Genomic DNA, 13031 nt, shown 5'->3' with positions numbered 1-13031 from the left:
ACACACACAAATAACCCGTTACACCTGTAGTGTCACTAAGCCCCAGGGGAAACATAGCCTTAATCGGCCCAAGAAGAGGGCCAAGCAGAGGGGGAACATAGACAAGATACTGGAATGTCTGACGGACGAAGAAAACAGAACAGTGAGATGCAGCCTAAAAGCTATGAAACTTACTTCAGGAATGACTGGAAGTCCTCAAACACCGCCTCGCATCCAGGCCACTTGCAAACCCCGTGCCCATAAAGCGGGTGACTGTGGTGAGAGTGTTGGTAGTCATCTAGCGTGGATCTGTAAGAGACAGACAAAGAGATAAACATTCATTCCCACTTATTAACAGTGTCAGTGCGAACAATGTTTCATTGGCATGTTACAGAAGTACACCACTTAAAATTGAGGATGTTGATGGGTTTGGTGAGAATTCCCCTTGTGTTGTCTCAACACAAAAGCCTTTCTTTGAGTTGACCTTTGAACTGCGGGCAGTGTGAAATCAGTGTAGCTTTGTGATCTCTGCTTCCTCTCTGGCTGGAGGGGGTGGTCCTTGTAGGGGCAGTCCTTGTGAGAGGGACTAAAAGCAATCAATATGTCATTATTTACTGTCAGTGATCCGAGTAGCTGCCCACTTTGATCCAGGCAGCCAGGGGTTCCCTAAGACCTTACTGCTGAACCCTTTCCCAGAACCCACCTGGAGGAACAGACAACAGGAAGCCCCGAAATCCATCTGCCAGCCTTCCGTCAAGCACAAACAGTAAACACCAAACACTCCCGTCTGCTAGCAATTTATTTACCGGTCAACGGACGGACCAACCGACGTCAGCAGGGGCCAAACGCGCACGTCGGAGGAGTGGCTTTACGGCTTCACAACATCAGCTGTAAATACCAGGACCGTCCAGATAAACAAACTATACAACAACTTAAATATAGCGTTGCAAGTCGAAACAGTAGGATGCAGAGACATGTACATGTAGAGAACGAGACAGTCTACCATATGGAGACAGGCACTGTACAAGCCACACAAGTCTCAGCTACAAGAGCCTGGGGGACTTTCCTGTATCACCACCACCTGTGTTTCTAGTGGCCCTGTCGTCTAGCACACCACTGCAGCTTACATACTGGCCCATTCTGCAGGAGGCTGAGAAGGGAGAGGGCAAGGGAAGATTCATTAGACCCAAATCCTCACAGATTCATATGGAGATGCTCTGTGTGTATTTTGCTCTCCTTAGGATGACTGTTAAAAATCCCTGGCAAAATTGAACCATTCCTAACGCATCCATCTGCAATTGCATTAAAAATAAAGTAGCAAAGCTTTACCTCAAGAGGGTCGTCACAGGTTTTCTTGTGTTATAATTACTTGCTTAAGAGTTCACATTGTTCATAACATGTGATAATTGCATTGCAATTAGGGAGCAGTGAAGCATTCATGAATGTGTTTAACATTCAAAAAATCTGAAATATAAAAAATATATATGAATTATGCATATGCATTAAGACCTCTGTTTTGATACAGCTAATAAATAGATGGTAGAATAAATATTATAATGACTTTTTAACAAGAAAATGTGTGGACTGGTGAATGTTGCGCTGATTTTATATTTAAAGAGATGCTTTTTAAAATGATTTCTGAGTAGCCCTGTTGGTTAATTGTGTATTAATAAGATATTGAATTGTGGAGTGTGTGCTGGGAGTCAGTGAGCACAGAACTCTGAAGGAGCTTGTGGCAGAAAGACCCTTTTAAACAGCAGATGACTAAACAGTGGTAAATGACAGAATTTACACCAAATCAGCTACATTAGTGCAATAGGAGAAGTGCCTGGGATTCTGGGGCGGGGGTTCTCCCTATTGTGACCTCATTCTCATTCAGCACTAGGAGAGAAAAAACATCTCCTCTCCTCAGCTCTCTCTCTCTCAGATCCTGTGGTGGAGTTAAATGTGACTCGCACCCTGGGCAGGTCTGTCAGGATGCTATTATTGTCAGGCTGCCTGGGGGAAGATAACTCTAATGATCTTGTAACAGCAATGAGGGAAACCATGCCATCTGCATCCTGTATAGAATAGGAACAAAAAGCTTCTCTACCTAGACGGAACATGGCCAAATCTTCCAGGTGTTGTTTATCCATACACACCAACAACGCATAGGCATACCATAATGCCGGCAAAAAGACAACCACAGCACACAATCTGTCTGTTTTTGAGGATGGTGACTTATATCATCAACAAGGCATGATCCTAGGGACTATAAAGTACACTAGAGCACTCAGTGTGATTATTGGTAGCTAACAGAGAGAGGATTGATGTTTCTACCAAGCTGGGTCAGAGTCTGGACATGGCCTGTCTGGAAAGTCAGTCACAACACGGTCTATCATCTCTCAGAGTGGGTATCGATGACTGCCTGCTCTTCTGTGGCCTCCCTAGGGCTCTCCAGACCCCCCGCCAATCAAGTGTTTACCCCGTAATTATTTAATTATAATTTTACGTGTGTAAAACAAATTAAAGGCAAGAAAGGGGCGTGTCGTGCCAAATCAGATTATTTATCTCCTTAACAGATTGCTGAGCTGAAGTCCCTGAGCTGTGGTTACTGATGGTTGCTGGGAAGTAAGTGGGACAAATGCTATGTGAGAAGAATGCTCTCTCTCTCCCTCTCTCCAGCTCTCCCTCGCTTTCTATCTCCATCTCTCTCTCCGTATCTCTCTCTCTCTATATCTCTATCTCCATATCCCTCTCTCTACACTCTTAGAAAAAAGGGTTCCAAAAGGGTTCTTTGGCTGTCCCCATAAGAGAACCCTTTTTGGTTCCAGGTAAAACTATTTTGCCACTCTGCAGGTAACCCAAAAGGGTTACCTGGAACCAAAAATAGTTACAGTATACCTGGAACCAAAAAGGGTTCTCCTATGGGGACAGCCAAATAACCCTTTTGGAACCCTGTTTTCTAAGAGTGCAGAGAGAGGGATATGGAGATAGAGAGATATATGGAGAGAGAGAGACATGGAGATAGAGAGATATATGGAGAGAGAGAGACATGGAGATAGAGAGAGATGGATGTGTACCGGTACTTTTTATCCATCTCTCTCTCCTTCTCTCTCTCTCCATGTCTCTCTCTCTCTCTCCATGTCTCTCCCTCTCCATCTCTCTCTCCTTCTCTCTATCTCCATGTCTCTCTCTCTCTCCATGTCTCTCTCTCTCTCCATCTCCATGTCTCTCTCTCCTTCTTTCTATCTCAATGTCTCTCTCTCTCCATCTCCATGTCTCTCTCTCTCTCCATCTCCATGTCTCTCTCTCTCCATCTCCATGTCTCTCTATCTGTCCATCTCTCTATCTCCATGTCTCTCTCTCCATCTCCATGTCTCTCTCTCTCCCTCTCCATCTCTCTCTCTCTCCCTCTCCATCTCTCTCCTTCTCTCTATCTCCATGTCTCTCCCTCTCCATGTCTCTCCCTCTCCATCTCCATGTCTCTCTCTCTCTCCCTCTCCATCTCGCTCTCTCTCACACACAAAATGAGCGCAGCATAGGGATGGGGAATTTAAGTCAGATACAGATTGAATGCATTTAATTGAAATAAGCAAATCATTGAACTAAGAGACCTGGCTCACAGGGGCATTTCTCTCCTCACATCCCGAAACTCAGAGCGGGATGAATGACAGACAAACCTATCTTCACCATATTGGTGTGATTCAGTCAGGATCCCTGTCTGTGAGTGAGGGCTCTTTGAGGCTGCTAAAAGCTGGAGCAACGTCTCATCTGCGCCGGCAGTGATTGAATTTCTCCTCCTTCCTTAAGACGGAAGTGAAAAGGCTGTGAATAATGCCTGTGGATGCACTTAAGGTTTTAGTTGCAGGCGTCGCTGTGCCTGGGCAGATTTTATATGACACATGAAACTAACTACATGGTACTTAGGGCTAGCTGTAAACCAATCTGAGCTCGGACGGGAAAGCAGGTCCATCAGCAGAGTGGCTTGTTTCTGTTGCATGACAAAAGGACTTACAAAACCACATCAATTAAAAGTTCATTAAGTTCAGCGCTAGGAGGATGAGTGGATGCTCTCTATTTACACGCAGCCCAGGCCATTATCTAAAACCTGATTATTCAAATCCCTGGATTATAACAGACATTTCTCACAGCCTTGCATGGAATAATCACGCCACATAATATTTCCTTAATTTTCTATTCTTCCCAAGGATTCTGATTAGAATGGTGTCTGCATCATCAAAAGAGAGGAATAATGTTCTTTATAGTTATATGATTTAAGCACATGGAAATTAACACAAGCAGGATTATTGGTTGTATGAATTTAAATAAGCATCATGCAGTGTTTAATAGGGATTTTTTAATGCTCATTTATGTCAGTCATCTATATTTTAAAACCTGTCTCTCTGCATCCACAGCAGAGAGACGGGTGAGAAATCACCTGTTTGGGTTTCTACTCTGGATATTCAACCCCAGATTGCCTCCTTCACTTGAACGTGTGCTAAACTGCTGTTGACGTCTTTTTTCATCTCTGTCAGGGAGCGCAAGGCATCGGGGGCAGCCTTTCACACACGTCTTCTCCAATGTTTCATGGAGCCTTCAGCTGGGCCTAGTTGTTTCTCTCTTCCCACTGATGGTTGTTGTTGTTGGTTCACATCTGAAGACGTGTGATGGAGGGAGCGTGTCAATATTTCCCCCTCCGATTAATCTTCAGCCATAGGGACGAGAGCGCTGACTGACTGGCTAACTGACTGACTGAGCAGACTGGATGCATCAGAGCCTGTGGATACTGTCTGCAGTGAGCTAGGAGAGGTGTCACTGAAGCTTGATGTGTGTGTGTGTGTGTGTGTGTGTGTGTGTGTGTGTGTGTGTGTGTGTGTGTGCGCGAGTGTGGCTGGAACAGTGTGTGAAAAGGACAGGGGGGGTCTATCTTTGTTTCCATGTAACGTTTAAGCGAAATATGGACATTTTGAGAGACCTTATAGTCAAAATATATGAAAGGAGAGTCAAAATACTGATGTCATACCACTTGACCTAAAATGTCTCACATTATTGTTAAATAAATGTACACCACCGTTCAAAAGTCGGGGTCACTTGTTTTTGAAAGAAAAGGAAATGTTTTGTCCATTAAAATAACATCAAATTGATCAGAAATACAGTGTAGACATTGTTAATGTAAATTACTATTGTAGCTGGAAATGGCAGATGTTGTATGGAATATCTACATAGGCGTACAGAAACCCATTATCAGCAACCATCACTCCTGTGTTCCAATGTCACGTTGTGTTAGCTAATCCAAGTTTATCATTTTAAAAGGCTAATTGATCATTGAAAACCCTTTTGCAATTATGTTAGCACAGCTGAAAACTGTTTTTCTGATTAAAGAAACTGGCCTTCTTCAGACTAGTTAAGTATCTGTACTATTCCCTTAACCAGAATAGAAAGAGGAGTGGGAGGCCCCGGTGCACAACTGAGCAAGAGGACAAGTATATTAGAGTGTCTAGTTTGAGAAACAGATGCCTCACAAGTCCTCAACTGGGCCAGCATCCCGGAGTCACCTTTTCACCGTTGACGTTGAGACTGGTGTTTTGTGGGTACTATTTAATTAAGCTGCCAGTTGAGGACTTGTGAGGCATCTGTTTCTCAAACTAGACACTCTAATGTACTTGTCCTCTTGCTCAGTTGTGCACCGGGGCCTCCCACTCCTCTTTCTATTCTGGTTAGGGCCAGTTTGCGCTGTTCTGTGAAGGGAGCTGTACACAGCATTGTACGAGATCTCCAGTTTCTTGGCAATTTCTCACATGGAATAGTCTTCATTTCTCAGAACAAGAATAGACTGATGAGTTTCTGAAGATGGTTCTTTGTTTCTGGTCATTTTGAGCATGTAATCGAACCCAGAAATTCTGATGCTCCAGATACTCAACTAGTCTACAGAGGCCAGTTTTGTTGCTTCTTTAATAAGCACAACAGTTTTCAGCTGTTCTAATACAATTGCAAAATTGTTTTCTGATGGTCAATTAGCCCTTTAAAATGATACATTTGGATTAGCTAACACAACGTGACATTGGAACACAGGAGTGATGGTTGCTGATAATGGGTCTCTGTACGCCTATGTAGATATTCCATACAAAATCAGCCGTTTCCAGCTACAATAGTCATTTACAACATTATCAATGTCTCCACTGCATTTCTGATCAATTTGATGTTATTTTAATGGACAAAACATGTGCTTTTCTTTCAAAAACAAGGACATTCCTAAGTGACCCCAAACTTTTGAACGGTAGTGTATGTGATGAACGAGTATCCCATAATCAGTAAAACATATAGCATATAACATATAACATATAGCTTATTTGCTTCCAAATAAGGCATTCCAAGTTCCCTCATTACGATTGAGAGCAGTGTGAGATCTCCACTACCACCATAGAACACTATCTATCTGCCTGCCTGTGTTTGAACCTCTCTCCACCTCCCTAGGCTTGATGGTTTATAGTGCTAAACGTGTTTTCATCTGCTTTCATAATGACACATAGGTTTTGATCAGCGAAACACAAGTCAGATGTTGTGCAGTGAGCTCATGGCGCCTGGAGGCTCCTCACCAGCAGTTCAGAGATCAGTGCCTCAGTGCAAGAAAACAAGTCAATGTGTTGGATGCCAAATTAATTCCTTCCTTAAAGACACAGTGGCTCAGGGAAATATTTCTGAAAACGTACAAATATCACGTCAAGCATCCAGTGAAAAGAGGAGTTTTCTGACATAGATCTTACATCGTATCAACATACTTTTCAAATATGTATAGTGTATTTTTTTAAATCATGTAATATTAAACAGTCTCTGTTTGACATATTCAAATTAACGTTGGAATGTACTTGACTTATCTAATATAATGATAATTACTATTTGAATAAAGAATGCATTCTGAACATATTGACGCAGAGCAATTCAGACACTACAGTTAATTCACTGTCACACCCACAGAAGGCTAGTTGTCATAAACGTCCCTATCCGGAAGGAAAGCGAAGGTTGCAGTGTGTGTGTGTGTTTTTCTGTTGTTGAGAGGACGTTGGTAATTTGAATTGTATTTAACCAAACAGAGCACTGCACGTCACAGCTGCAGTTTCCTAAGTGCAACTGAAATAACAGCACCCTTGACCCTCTAATTAATAGTGTGCTGATCCCATTTCCATTACTGCAATCTAAAGTCCAAATCACTCCCTCGCTCCCAGGTGTTTCACTGCAATTCCCAGGTGCATTCTGACACAGAGAACAAGCTTGTGTCTTAATGAAAACAGTAAGGTACTTACAAACTATAAATTGATATTCATCTGTGGGCAAAGCCCTATGGGAACATGTCCATCAACTTAGGCCCCTTCAAGGAATTGCAGTTTTAAATGGGGAATATGTAGGCCTCCTGTTTTCTTTATTCAAAGATGACAGTAAAGAGAATGTCACACATAATGAGTTCCAGTTTTGTTTCATAAAGTAGAAAGGACACGTATGCCTAGTTGCACCCCAGTTTAGAAAAAGAGGTCAGATTGTGGCGAATATCATAATCTGTGGTTGTTAAATCAATGAACAGAACATCCTTAGTGATACATTCAGTCACAACCCATTCCCTGGAAATTTAAAACCTATTGTGCCCAGCGTGTTACACTAAAGCTGTTGGATCAGGAGGAAGAGGACGACAGACAAGAGAGAAACTCACCCTTCTCTCTTCAGAGAATGGCTCATGTACTGTCCATTGGTGGAGGCGTGTTGGTTGAGGAGGGGCTTCTTGGGGAGTTGTGGCGAGGACAGGTCCAGGCCGCGGCGGCCGTTGCTGTTGTTGCTGTTCTCTTCCTTCAAGTTCGTCACCTCCTTCCACAGCTGCTGAAGCTCTGCTGGATTTATGCCTGAAACAAACAAATTGGATAATTAAATCAATTAACAGCTAATCTAACTCTCTTCGTCACGTAATTAAATCAAAGGGCCTGTAAACAAAGCTGAGTATTAATGAGAAAATATCCCACTAGAGGGTAATGCACTGAGAGCGCTTGTACCCTCCCGCTCTCTCTCTGTGATCTGAAGCGTGTTTGTATACACAAATCCCTGGCATTCACGCGCATTTCATGCCCACAGTAAATAATTAACATCCAGACAAGGCATGAAATCTGAATAATCACCATCATTTCTTGTACAAGAGGAGAGGCAGAACACACACAAAAAGTTTACAATAGCAATGTTACAACCAAAACAGCCCACACCACCCCACCTCCTTCAGAAACAGGACCCTGGGGTAATATTCTGAAAAGCGCATTAATGTGCAAAATACTTAAAGCTCTGCACCGCCTCCAATTGACACAGAAGACTTAAACCTCGTTTAACGAGTCAAGCACACTGCAGCTAACACAGCAGCCTTCTAAAGAGAAACATCTCTTGAAGACAGCAGACATTTTCTTGTGTCGGAACACATACACAGAGAGAGCGTGTTTTCTGTGCTGCTGTCTGACAGCCATCCTGACACCCTGGGCCAGATTGGGGATGCTGTGTTTGTACATCCCAGTTTCCATGTCTGAGAGAACCTAGCCATTGTTTGCACACAATGTATATGTGTCTGTATATATAGTGTCTGTTACCACAGCACCCACTAGCAGGAGAAGCCTGCTTTCATTTGACATAAATGAGGCAAAAGCTGATAAGAAAAATAATATTCCGCCCGTGAGGGTATGTTCTCTAGCCGTTTGTATTATGGTTCAGAAATGTATTTGGTTAATCCATATTTTTTATAGCATATTAAAATATCCAATATGGGAATGTGTGCACATTTGTGAATTTAATAGGAGCGCGATGGGCAAGACCACTCGTTTAACATTACAATTAATTAAATCTATTCTCAAAATGAGCAATGGCAAATGAAAGATGATTTGCACATGCTTATCTCGGGTGGGTTTATAGTCTCCAGATGTTTTATCGCTCGCTCTATAGATACCAGAAGTGGCCCTTTCAAGCGCCAGATCGTAATACATTTTGCAAAATGCTTAGTCTTAATTTATTCCTGTTGTGGAAAATAACTGTAAGATGAAGATCTCAATAAGATTAGCAAAAATATATTTTATTTGATAAGCTACAAAAGATTTTAATTATGCTCGTAATGGAGAACATTGGCCTAATGATGCGAAGGACTCTGGAGAGACACAGGGGCTAAGAACTGTGAAATGAGTCTGATAGGATTGCTGTAAATTCACACTAGATCGTTTGCATATCAAAGAGCAGGAAATGATTGCAGGACAAATCAATAACCTTTCCACGTGCTCTCCTCTATTCTGCCTGCCCTGTATTCTCTCATTCTCTCTTTCTGTCTTACTCCTTGATGTACCTTCATCGAAGGACACAGCCCTGACAGACAAAACATGCCAAATGATTCTGTTTGCACAAAAGCATGCTAATCCTACATTTGTTGCTTCTCACTTGTCTTATTAAAGGCACATTGTTGTTTTGATGGAGGGAAGGATCCTTGGAGGGAAAGTTTTCTATGATGATGGTTTGTCTGGATGGGGAAGGTCACTGGTAGAGTGAGTGTCCTGTGCTTCGACAGCGGGAACAATAATTTTCCCCCCACTTTGTGCCCAGTGACAGTGGGCGATGTATTTTTAGCCTGTGTGGCTGACAGGGCAGCCCACTCTCCCTCAATTACCAGTCGGTCCTGGTGACCCCGACACCACTGTTTACTCAGATGAAACAGCTCCCATAGACTCCACTGATGACAGAGGTAACGGACTGGGACCAAGCGGTCTCCTTTATTTCTCTCTCTCCCCCTCTATCCTCCACTCCCACGCCCTTCTCTTATTAAACTACCTTGTCCTCATTGGATCTCTGGAAACCGAGGGTCGTTCAAGATAACACCATGAATGACAATAAAATGTAGTGCTATGAAAATCTCAAATAGTATTATATTCTAGGTTTGGACAAACAGCTTTTTATTCTACCTGAGAAGGCAGCATCTGATTTAAATGGTAGACATAGAGTACAACATACAGTATAACACTGATGTCTAAATCTATGGTAGACATACAGTATAACACTGATCTCTAAATCCTTTTCTGCATATCTAGGATTTTCAAATGCAGGATTAGTTAATCCCCTTTTCCATTTTTCAACAAAACTATTCCACACACTATAGGTTGGAAAAACAGACAAGCACTTAAAAAAATGTCTGTTGTTGGGACACTTGATTGATCACCGGCCTGGCAACTCAATTTTACCGCTGCAGGTAGCTTAGGCACCCAGACAGGACGTGCTCCTCAACCTTTTCCCGTCCTTGTACCTCCGTACCCAGGTGACCATGATCAAGCAAGCAGAATGTTGATTTAAGGTGCATAATGACATCAGTTGCAGGTCATCATCCACAGAATAAAAAATAGCCCCTATGCTTCGGGCTCTTTCAACTCTGCTGTTGCTTTTCACACAGAGCCAATACCATGGGGGACGGTGACACCGCTATTAGTTTATTGTTCCATCCGGCAGAGACCTCTGGTGCACCACTGTTTATGTTCCTGTAATCACCGGCCTAGTGATATGCATCCCTTAGGCCTAAAATATGTTAACTCCTAATGCTGCAGGAACTATTACCAATGTCGCGCTGCTGGCCAAATCAATCACTGACTGGGGGAGCGTATTACCTGCCGCTGTCCCTGATGTGCCACTGCTGCACTGTGAACGGCTTCGTACTTTGCCACATTTTTTGCATTTGTCTTGTCACTGTCCCATTGCCCTCTCCTGGACAACTTAACTGATGTTCTCCAGCGATGAGAGCTCAGTCTGTTACAGCGCAGCCTGGGAGGCCATGGAGCCACAAAACACACTTTAGCCAATCAGGGGAGGCACGGAGAGGGGCGAGCAGCGACATATACACACACACCTGGCAGCTGCACCTGGGAGAATGGAGAGTGGAGCGTGCACTGCTGTCTCACTCACTCTCCACAGGTCAAAAGGAAAGGCTTTTGGGGGGAGGGGGGGAGGTGGGCGCTGGATCAAATGTATATTTATGAGAGTTATATCCTCCCCAAACACATTGTTGTAATTTATAACAGATATTGTCTGACTGCTTCCAAGACTTTGAACATTAATGTCAAAAGAATGTACCGCGAGAGAAACAAATTAAAGTCCAGATAAAGAACAACTGGTTATCATCCAAGTCACACTCTTCAAGCTTCTACTAAATGACTTCCTTCACTTCTGGTACTAAATGACTTCCTTCACTTCTGGTACTAAATTACTTACTTCACTTCTGTTATTAAATTACTTCCTTCACCTCTGGTATTAAATGACCTCCTTCACTTCTGGTACTAAATTACTTCCTTCACTTCTGGTACTAAACTGGATGCAGTCTATCACAGTGCCATCCGTTTTGTTACCAAATGACCTTATACCACCCACCACTGCGACCTGTATGCTCTAGTCGGCTGGCCCTCACTTCATATTCGTCGCCAGACCCACTGGCTCCAGGTCATCTATAAGTCTATGCTATAAAGCTCCGCCTTTTCTCAGCTCACTGGTCCCGATAACAACACCCACCCGTAGCACACGTTCCAGCAGGTATATCTCACTGATCGTCCCCAAAGCCAACACCTCATTTGGCCGCCTTTCCTTACAGTTCTCTGCTGCCAGTGACTGGAACGAATTGCAAAAATAAGCTGAAGTTGGAGACTTTTATTTCCCTCACCAACTTTAAACATCAACTATCTGAGCAGCTAACCGATCGCTGCAGCTGTACATAGTCCATCTGTAAATAGCCCACCCAGTCTACCTACCTCATCCCCATACTGTTTTTATTTTTATTTACTTTTCTGCTCTTTTGCACACCAGTATATCTACTAGCACATCATCATATGCTAATTTATCATTCCAGTGTTAATCTGCTAAATTGTAATTATTCGCTCCTATGGCCTATTTATTGCCTACCTCCTCATGCCTTTTGCACACTCTGTACATAGACTTTCTATTTTCTACTGTGTCATTGACTTGTTTATTGTGTTATCGGCTTGTTTATTGTTTACTCCATGTGTAACTCTGTGTTGTTGTCTGTGTCACACTGCTTTGCTTTATCTTGGCCAGGTCGCAGTTGCAAATGAGAACTTGTTCTCAACTGGTCTACCTGGTTAAATAAAGGTGAAATAAAAAATAATAAAAAATGACTTCCTTCACTTCTGGTACTAAATGACTTCCTTCACTTCTGGTACGAAATGACTTCCTTCACTTCTGGTACTAAATTACTTCCTTTACTTCTGGTACTAAATTACTTCCTTCACTTCGGGTACTGGATGACTTCTTTCACTTCTGGTACTAAATGACTTCCTTCACATATGGTACTAAATTACTTCTGGTATTAAATGATAACTCTATGTGATTATTCATGTCTATTGATAATGAAAATATGTTATATGGTCTCTATCAACATTTCCAGTAAGCATAAGACCATACAATACAAAAAATAAGCAATGTTATACATGTACAATATGCATTACACGCCTCCTTATTCTAAAACATTCAGGGCGGCTGTTAAATGTTTTGTTAAATCTATTTTCCCAGAACACCATGAGAGCACAATATAATTATACTGCAATGAGAGAATGAATTTTCTAATAATATTATTGTGATATCTGAATTTGAATAAAGAGGGAAAAAGGCATATCTCTGTCTGATCATCACCTCAGTGTATAAAAGTCATCCTAATTCATTGGCTCAGTCCAAACACATAATCACCATGGTCCAAACAGAGCAGCAGAACACATTCTTTCTGCAGTGCTGCTTACTACGTGCTGAATATAGTAGATTAGATCTCAGCTCTGTAGGTCTCGGCTGCTGATGCATGAAAGAGTTTAGTGATGTGGAAAACAGAAAGGTCATCAATAACTTCAAACAGTCAAGCAGAAAATGTGTAGAATAGGAAGGGAAACTCAGCCTGATGGCAAGTGTTTTAACAGCTGTCTTACCATCAATGGTTTCCAAGGGCGGGCTAGCCAGGATCAACTCAGTAAAATAGTGAAACCAACCAACATTCTGTGTGGTAAGGTTCAATTCCTCATTTCAGATTG

At 42.5% G+C, this 13031-nt stretch overlaps 1 protein-coding gene across 7 annotated transcripts in view; it reads right to left on the bottom strand.

The window, feature by feature from the left end:
• LOC112220232 (forkhead box protein P1-B) overlaps nucleotides 1–13031 on the bottom strand; it is a 234303-nt gene that overhangs the window by 25374 nt on the left and 195898 nt on the right. For all 7 annotated transcript variants that reach the window (XM_024382000.2, XM_024381993.2, XM_024382007.2 and 4 more), the window contains 2 exons: nucleotides 7664–7850; nucleotides 175–288 (listed from right to left, as the gene is read on the bottom strand). In XM_024382000.2, coding sequence (XP_024237768.2) covers nucleotides 175–288; nucleotides 7664–7850 — 301 coding nt within the window. The remainder of the gene's footprint in view (nucleotides 1–174; nucleotides 289–7663; nucleotides 7851–13031) is intronic.

This window comes from Oncorhynchus tshawytscha, linkage group LG02 (assembly GCF_018296145.1).
Source record: "Oncorhynchus tshawytscha isolate Ot180627B linkage group LG02, Otsh_v2.0, whole genome shotgun sequence".
NCBI classification, from domain to species: domain Eukaryota; kingdom Metazoa; phylum Chordata; class Actinopteri; order Salmoniformes; family Salmonidae; genus Oncorhynchus; species Oncorhynchus tshawytscha.
The sequence above is the reverse complement of the archived record's forward strand: the minus strand, read 5'-3'. Positions and strand labels throughout refer to the sequence as shown.